This window comes from Centruroides sculpturatus, unplaced genomic scaffold (assembly GCF_000671375.1).
Source record: "Centruroides sculpturatus isolate CEXI.00-Female unplaced genomic scaffold, Cexi_2.0 scaffold948, whole genome shotgun sequence".
Classification (NCBI taxonomy): domain Eukaryota; kingdom Metazoa; phylum Arthropoda; class Arachnida; order Scorpiones; family Buthidae; genus Centruroides; species Centruroides sculpturatus.
The window spans coordinates 263,071-272,945 of NW_019385420.1; the positions used below are offsets into that span (position 1 = coordinate 263,071).

The 9,875-nt window shown below is 35.4% G+C and overlaps 1 protein-coding gene across 1 annotated transcript; it reads right to left on the minus strand.

Moving 5' to 3' along the window:
- Positions 1–2,658: 2,658 nt before the first annotated feature.
- Positions 2,659–4,234, minus strand: LOC111638818 (serine--tRNA ligase-like). Its single transcript, XM_023384566.1, has one exon. It carries the CDS (start codon positions 4,178–4,180, stop codon positions 2,783–2,785), a length of 1,398 nt encoding a protein of 465 aa, XP_023240334.1. The 5' UTR covers positions 4,181–4,234; the 3' UTR covers positions 2,659–2,782.
- Between the last annotated feature and the right edge of the window lie 5,641 nt (positions 4,235–9,875).

Genomic DNA, 9,875 nt, shown 5'->3' on the forward strand with positions numbered 1-9,875 from the left:
TCTGGTTTTTATTCTGTCAACTATGAAAATAACTTCAGTTAATTTTTTAGATGTTTCAATGTAAATTGATTTAATATATGAATGTTGACAAAATTATCTGATAATTAAATTTTAGTTAATAGTTACAGGTAGTATCAGCAATTAAGTTTATGATGTACACTCTCCATGTAAAATATATCATAAGTATTTGTAATATTAAAACATATTTTTCCATTAGATATTAAAACATGAAATTTAATAATTAACACTGTGTAAATATTACAAGCATTTACAAAAATGACATCAAAAAATTTTCAATTTTATAATGAGAGATTTTTTTAATATTTATTGACACTGACTATTTTGATGCTTGTCAAATTGAAATAATGTTTATAATAAAAAGTATCAAATAATTATATTAAAAGTTTATTGCAAAATTTATCCATGCTGTGGTGATACAAATGTTGGGAAAATATCATCTACAGCAGGGGTTGCAAACTGGTGGCCTGTTAAAGCTTCATATCCAGCCCATGGCCTTGATTATTTCTTTTCTAAAAATCAATATTTCTAACATCTTGCAGTGATTAAAACAGAAACAATTCAAACATCTAAGTCATAAAGGCCTGGCAACAAAAGAACCTTTGTTAAAGTATTTTTTTAAATTACAGTATGTTTTGATTTACTGAATAATATTGATGATGGCCCACATCTGATATACATCTATTTGACTGGCTGTTTGCTGCATTTGAGTTTGAGACCCCTGATCTATAATTTTGGTGTAACATATCCTACTCAGTTAATACTGGTGCCAAGTGCTATGCTAGACTAAGGTCAAGGCTTAGGTACAAAATACGTACTTGAACATCATGTAAATACAGTATGTTTTTTTAAGAATTTCCTATGTAGTGTATGTTAAGGCCAAATGTTTCTTGATATTTATGTATGTGGCTTGATGTCTGTGCAAGAATGAATATTGGATGATAACTACCTTATCTGTTCTCCTTAGATGCTTTACTTCATGAACAAGTTGAGTATTTACTAATTTTTTCAGTATACATGTTTTGTATATTGTGAGTATTTGGTACAGCTGTCTATAATGTATGTAATTTTGTTTGTTTGTCAATGAATATGGATGCCTGGTTATGAGGATTGTTTCATCTACAATTATGGTAACTGTTTTTCAATGACTATCTGTTGTTTGTAATAATTTTTGTGTGCCAGCTCTTGATGTATTTTATTTGATATTTGGTTATGTCAATGTAAGTACCATAATTTTGTATGAATAAACCATAGCAATATATACTCTGCAGAAAATTGCAAGAATGAAAATAAACCTTTGCATAACCCATCCTGCATCTCAGGGTGGACATGAAAGCAAGATAATTACTGGTATGCAGTTTAGAAGTTGCCATATCAAGCATTAAAATATTGCTTTTTCTATTTAATTTTTGTTATAAAATCATTTTAGATATACATAGCCACATTATAGTCCAAGTAATTTGGAAATTAATATGATTAACTATTAATAATTAATATAAAATTTGTTTTAAAGGTAGACTGTTAGCCTACTATCTTATATTAACATTAACTAACTACCGTATATAATTAATTTTTTTGCTTTAATTAATTATTATTAAATTTAATTCATAATAATAATTTATGAAATTGCAACTAAAGATGACATGAAAGCAAGATAATTACTGCACATAAAAATAACTTCTGTTTAATTCTGTTTAATAACATAAAAAAAATTCTGTTATATAATCTTTTTGCTTTATTTTTGAAACTTTATAATATAGAAATCTTTTCTATTTAATTAATGTTTTACATTAATTAAATTATAAAATTAAAATATTAAATAACTTTCAATCCAAACATGTATTAGCAAATTGGTCATCCTGCAATTCAATTGCACATGTTTATGAACTGTCCCAATTGTTATTGTTAGGAAGTAGAGCCTATCAAAGATCTAAGCTAAAGAAAGGGAGAGAGATGATGATGAAAAACAGAAGAAATATAAATCAGTGTAAAAATAAAATAAAAATGACAAAACTTATTTATGATTAATTTCCTTTGTCCAGTATTATTATTATTTTATTACTAATACTGGACAAAGGAAATTAATTTATACTCAGAAAAATTAAACAGAAAATAATCTTGTTATTGATATTAAAATTATTTTCCATATAATTTTGTTCAAAATATGGTAACTTTTTAAGCATCTTTTCATCATGGGTTCTGCTTGTTTTAATATTTTAATTTTGTCTTGCATCAATGATTTCAATATTTATTTGAACTGTTAATATTCTTTTGTTTTAACTCTTGATTGGAATTTAAAATTGACATATAACTTAAACCCATTGCATAACTGGTGCCCTGAATAAGCCCAATATTGATAATATAGCTATTGAATTTATGAACTTTACAGAAAATACAGTTACTTGTACTGGGTGGACTATAATAATATTCAATATACTAAAATGAATCAATTTTTATAGTAATTTAAAAAATTTTATTATTATATAATATGTGAAAAACTTTGCTGGTAAAGTAATAGAATAAATTTTTACTTTAATCTATTATATTTCTTTGAATAATTTTTTTTATATTTTAAAGAAATTATTCCTTTATTTTCAGTTTTCTGAAAAGGAAAGTTTGCTGTTAAGAAAATTAGTATATGAATATAACAAAATAAGACTATGTAACATTTAAATTTTATTATAATTGCTTAATTATAAGTTCTATAAAAACAGGATATATTGGCATATTTACAGTTTATTGTTTGTAATTTTATACTATATTATTAAAAATAAGGTATAAGAACATCTGGAATTGAAAATGTCCCATCTATTGTTTGCATATTTTCCATAATGCAACCAATCAATGTAGGAAGTGATGCTATTGTGGATTCAATGATATACACATAATTTTCTGATATTTTACCCTTTCCGTATTTTATCATTAGTCTTTTACTTATATAGTCTGTACAAATTGATATATGTCCAACAGTTACAAATTCATTTTTATGTGCAGACCACAGTTCATATTCTCTTCTTAAATTTTCTGCTCGTTCCAATCTACAAGAAGATACTTGTACAGTTTGGAACGGAATGCCGATTTCTCTATAACACCGTTCTATTATTTCACAGAGCCGACTAAACTGATTTGTGAATTCCGAAGGTAAAGTAGATATAAGGGTTTTAACAATAACATCCTGACAAACGGTAAAAAGCGTATCATCCGTTCTGCTATTGGGGGATTTGTAATATCGACCAATATTAAAATAGCAGAGAGGTAAGGACGATTTGTTCGTGAGAGTTCTGGCTAACGGTGCAATAAATGATGGTAACGAAGCATTTCCCGTAACATAGTATGACTGCCCTTCTTTTTCTACAGTTATCATCCGACAAATATCTTCGGGCATCTCACCACATCCTTCTAAAGTGACTTGTTTACAAAAGTCGGGTCCAATAACGTTAACAAATCCAGCCTCAGTCAGACGATCAGTAAAATAATTAGTTAAAGCAAATTCGAGTTTTGCTGCTTTGTTTAGGAGATAATACGAATGAAACGGCGTAAATTTCAAGCATCTATTCAATTTACCCAATTCGGTATGAGCCTTAACGGTAAATTGAAATTCATTAGGACGACCACATTGATTTATAACCTTATTTTCTGAAGTTACATCCGGATGTAAAGTATTTGGAATTTTTAATAAATCTGGGAATGCAGCATCTTCTAAATCCCATAGTCGTTTTGTTAACATTTTCGATTTAATTCTTAATTCCGTTTGTTTCTTTATTAATTCAGACCCCTGCAATGAAGATTTCTCCACATCTGAGAGTTTATTCAGTTCGTTTCCAATTTCGCTTTCGCTTTCCTTAAAGTTTTTGATTTTTACCTGTAATTTTTTAATGATTTTGAGTCTTTCGGCTAATACTTGTATATCTATGAAAATGCCTCTACTTTTAATGAGTTGCACAACCTCATTGCTATTTTCTATAATATGATTTGGATTTAAATTAGGTGAAACAGCTAAATAAATACCAGAAGCATCTCTTCCGGAACACAAAAGATGAGAGACGTGACGTTTCTTCGACTCGTCGTGTTTTATTTCATCACATTCAGAAGAAACACAAAACAATCGAATTCGACTTCGGATACACCTAAGAAATTTCAATACGTCGATCCTTAACTGCATCTCGTATACTGAAGCATGTGTCGAGTTTTTTGCTTTCGTCGTCAGAGGGCACTTCTAAACGGTTTGCCAATTAAAATGACCAGTTTATATAAGAATTTTAAAATTATGAGACGTTATAAAACAAATTTTATTTAAAAATTATTTTGTATATAATTGTTAATTTATCGGAAATAGATTGAATTAATTGGTCAGGTTTCCCCTTTACATCAACTTCGTATCACTTATCCATGTAATCGAAGATGATTTACGTTGAAACACGGGGAACGAAAGATAGATCAACTTGACGCAATCTATAAATTGCGTTTACATTTTTTAGCCGTTTTTCACACCTTGTATATTTTTTGTGAAACCTTCCCTTTCATTACGTACAATAGTTCATGGATTTCCTGACAATGAAAAAACTTTTTAAAAGTTTTTGCAAATACTAGTGTGAGGCCAGCCGATTAGGGGGGAGGTGTTTTCGACAGCCGAGCGGTTAATTCTGTCGTGTGGGCGCGGAATGACTCACCGAGACAGGTTTTCCATAAAAAAAACCGTTTAATAATATACATAAATCGTTCTTACAACAATCTAATGCGGGCAAGAGCTTATCCCACGATAGGTTTCTGTCGCAGTTCCTACTAATCGGATAGTTCGAATGTTCGATTGGTCCCTGGGGAGCTTTCGGCACTGTGGACGCAGAGAACGATGGCTCCGGGGCACGCACCAACACTTGTAGTGATGTCCTCAGTTGACAAGTCGAACCTCGGCGATCCTAGAGTGGACGGGTTGGCAAAACCAGTTCCTAGGTCGTCGGAAGAGCCTTCGTTGCGTCTCGGTCGGGAGCACCAAATCCCGACAGGTGAGCACTACCCACCAAAACCCAAGACCCCGTAAAGTTCCCGAAAACGCGGTTTTATCGATTTTTCCCCCGCGGTCGCCTCTCCATTGGTCTCTCCTCGTCGCATGGTGACAATTCGAAACCCCAGGAAGGGCGCGGGAGAGGTCAACGTCGCGTCGGAACACGACTCCTCTCCAACCTCGTTTTCCTCGACTTTACTCTATCTATTGTTTACAATCTTTTAACAAGACAAAAGGTTCATTGTTTAAATCCGATCTTTAAGTTCGCTCTTTCGCACTACGAAACTTGACTCATTTAAAAAGTCGTTAATGGCCTGCTTTCGGACCCCGTTTGGGTCCTCACACTAGTGTTTTCTAAGTGTGTATTGGCATGCCCCCTCTTCCTCTTAATCGTACCAATGATGTACTTTCGCGAAATCCCTTAAACTGTTCATGTATATATGATCCCCGAAATTAAAAACGATCTTTCGTGTTCTTGGTGATAACATTCTCTATTATGTTTTATCCCATTATTAGTTGGCACGAAGTATGAGTTTATTGCGTATAGTTTCTTATTCAAAACTAAAGTTAACAATATGAAACGAATTGGAAATTCTTCGAGAAAAACTTGATAAAAACTGTCGCATCTTGCCGACGTGTTTCTCTACGAGACGTAAAAACGTTTGTAAATTCCTGCTTCTCATCGCCCAGATCTAAAAGGACAGATCTAAAAGGTTTTTTATTTACTCGAAAATGTCAGAGGAGTTTCTGATCTCGAAAAAAGTACAGGGTGGGCTTGCTCACCGATGTTGTGTTGTCAAGAATAATCATAAACCAATGGACAAGTGCGCAGTGTCTTCACAATTCAGGCATATAAAAATGGTGATTGTATCGTGTCCACTTCACAGTTATTTCGCCGCCGGTTCAACATCCATTGCAATAATCCAGTGCCGTATAGACATGTCATTATGACATGGATTAACAACTTTTTAAGAATATTTTAGTGCAGAATCTATTTCTTTGAGGAAACTGATTCTGCACTAAAAAATAAGCCTCCAGATGCAACAAGAACTGTATGTACCCCAGAAAATGTTGATTGACGTAGTCCACGATTCTTTGCTTAACGCCTTGCAGCTTGACGTTTTTTACTCAAGAATTAGCCAAATTTCCTCTTGTTAATGATCACACACAATTCTAATGAGATTCGGCGACAGCTAATACAGCCAGAATATCCACAATTGCTAAGACAGTTGTTTTCCGTTAGTGTCATCTTCAAGAATGGCGATATTTTTTGGCCTGCAAGATCGCATGATTTGTCGTCGTCGTCGTGATTTTTTGTGGGAATATTTGAAAAACAAATTCGCATGCACAGTGACTGTTATGCCTCCTCTCATCGGCATCTCAATAACACCGACTCTGTTTGCACTGGTGCCTTGACAGAAAAGCATAGACTGCTACCAGGGGCAGCCTTATCCATTGCGAGGCTCTGAGCGGCAGATCTTTGCGAGGCCCTTGTCCTTTGTGCAAAGTATGTGAATTGAAATAGTAGGCACTTATTAATATTAATATATACTGTACTATAAATTAAATTTATTTTATTGTTATAACTAATAGCCAAGGATAAAATAAAAAGTTTTAAATATCAACTTTTTTCTACTTGGTTGTTGCGCGAGGCCCCTCCAAGAGCGAGGCCCCGGGCGATTGCCCTGCTCGCCACTCCCTAAGGCCGCCACTGACTGCTACAGACTGACATCAAACAATACTGTACAGTATTTTCTTTTGTGATGAATCCTAATTCTGTTTGGGAACAGATGACGAAGTATAGAGAACAATTGGTGATCCCGCCTTTAGTCTTGAAGAGCACCCTGCTGTCATTGCTGGAATACTGGTCTGGAAAGCCATTTTGTATGACAGTTAAAATCTCCCTAGTAGTAGCATAAAGGATATTGGACGCGTTACTTAATACCGATTGCTCCGCGTCTCCGTCATCAAGTGCATGTCTTGCTGTTTGTAGGCAATTGAGAACAACGATGAAAGAAAAAGATGGCGGCGCCCGTACTATCGATAGTATCGTGATGGAAAAATCTATGACTCTTCCTGAAGAAACGTATATTTTAAAGTTAAAAAAAAAGTCCTACTTATAAAATGTAACCTTAAAATTGTTTGTCTTCACGACAGAGAATTCAAAATAATCATGAAAAAATGAAATGCCGGCTACCATTCGAAAAAAAATTCGAGATGACTTCATCGCCACGAACATTAAGAGGCGAACTTACAACTAAATTTTCATTTATAAAACCGTACAGTGGGCACCGAAACGAAACTATCCGGACCACAAATGACATGTTAAATTTCCTCAAATTAACGAAATATTACGAAATTTAGTAAAAATTGCTGGTGTCGGTCAATCGGAAAATTCGTCGGAAAATACTCGACGGACGAGACGAAGGATTTCTTCTAGTTTTGGGGGGTGGCGAGGTAAAGATGACATTCGATTATAGAAAATCTCGCTTAAAACCCCTCGTGGAGAATGGAAACCGAAGGCGGAGGGTGGTAGGGAGTCTCTCGATCCCAATCCGTCGTCACTCGGGGGATAGAAACGTAAAAAATGCAGATATTTGGCCTTAAAATTCAAAAAGAATCCATTACGTCAATCGCATTCGAATTCGCTACGCGCTTTCTAATCTCTATAGAAACGCCTATTGTTGCAACACGATTTTGCGTCACTTTGCGCGTTTTTCGCTTGCCAAACGGACGTGTGCGCTCTTCGCTCTGGTTTTTGCTGTGTTTTCTGCCTTTTTCAGTGTTTTTTGCTACCGGAACGTGGTTTTAAGAAGACTTTTGGACGCCGACGTTACACCAAGTAAGATTTTAATTAGAATTTTGCTAGCGTTAAGATTTTATCTTCGTTTCGTTTAGTGTAACTTTCGGAGACGACATCGGCCGACTCGGACTTTGCATATTTGCGTTTAAATCTGCGGTCGCTTGTGTTTTTCGTTTGAATTACCATCCGAAACGACTTTTAGGATTAACTATTTGCTCATTGGTTTATTTTCGTAATTAATTAATTTAGATTATATTTTATAAACACGGTCAAAGAATGAGGATCTTATTTAAAGAAATTCAATTAAAACGTATTTAATACTAACTCTACGAATTTCATCGCAAAGCGTATCGTAATTTTAACTAAAATATACACTCGAAACCGGATGGGCCGAAGGTTAAACGGAGACCGTATTCTGAAGCATGAGATGTTCCTTCGACACAAACTGGACGTCAAAAATTTCGCCCTTTGACCTCCGACTTCTCCATTGAATTCTATGTATTAGTTACAACGGTTTTCAACGGCTTTGCGGCAATTAAATTGTCTGCAGCTAAAACACATCTAATACACTTAACAGTTATCTATACAGGCTGGACACAAAGAATTCTTAAGCTGTTTGTCTCTTTTCACAATGTCGTCATTTCTGAGTGCAGTCCATCTTCCGCACTTACGTAACCCTCTGCAAATGCTTTGTGCCACTTAAACGTTCGTGTCCCGGCAGCGGACACGTGTTGTGTTTTCGTCGACTCTCGTACGAAATTTCTTTGCACGAAACTCTTTTAAGTGCTGTCGTTGCGTTTAGGTGACGGACCGCTCGTACGCACGTTAGGATAAATTGCTGTAGTACGAAACACTTGTCACGACTTGGGCTCGCGATCGAATACGAATGCCTTTTCCGCGTGCGGCGTAGCTTTACTTTTCTGTCTTACAAATACAAATTACACGCAAGAGAGTTTCTTCGTTCCGGGTCGGTCCGTATCTTTTGTCGTCGCTACTACAAATAAAGTTCGAACGTTCTAGCAATTTCCGATAGGATCTAACGCCAGCTCTGTCGTGAGTATAATCTTGAACTTTTCCTGCGTTAGGTATATCCGAATGCCATTAATATTTATATTTATATATTTTCTTGTTTCTTTACAGAATGAAGAGCTGGCGGTTTTGGCGGTGGTTGCGGCCCAAGAAGATGAAGAAGTGTGAAGGGCGTTCTCCTTCCGCAATCGATGAAGAGATGGCCTTTTCCCCCTTTGAGCGGGGAGAGGAACTCTCTTCCATCGATCGCGGAAGGGGTTCTTTCTTCACGTGATCGCCTTCAGGAATAGCGGATGTCGACAGCATTCTCTGTTCCGCGTTGAACGGAGAGGAGACATTTCGCCATTCGGACGTGTTCCGAAAAGTAAAATGTCTCCATGTTGACGACATCATCCAAAGATGATGTCGTCAATATGGAGACATTTCACTTTTCGACGTTACCGCTTCCCGGGACGTGGACCCAGAGGTTGGATTTTGGGAAGCGTGTTCGGGTTGTGAACGGTGTTGTTTATAATGCACGTAAATGGAATCCTTGGTGATTGGATGCGACGAATGTGTCGTTGTTTGAACTGTGTGTTTCAGCGTGAGGGATGTTGTTGTTTGTGCGTGGATGTGAATTACTAAACTAGTGTGAGTACGACAAGGGGGAAAAAATTAAAAACCCCTTGTCTACATACATCTAGATTAGTAAATTAAATTTAAGGTTTTAGTTTGAATGTTTAGTATGACTAGAGGAAAAAATAAATAAAAAACCTCTTGCCTTCTTATCCTACGTTAGTAAATTGAAACTAAAACCTTAAATTGAAATGTTGTTAGTATGACAAGAGGAAAAAACAAACGAAAAAACCTCTTGCCTTCTTATCCTAGGTTAGTAATATCCTTCAGAAATAGCAAAGGAAAAAGTCGTTCACATCTCTTACGAAGCGACGCTTTTTCCTTTCCATCTTTGCCCACACCGAACGAGAGGATCCCACTCGTTGGAAAAGGGAGGAATGATCGAAACATTCCTCCCCTCCCAGTGCG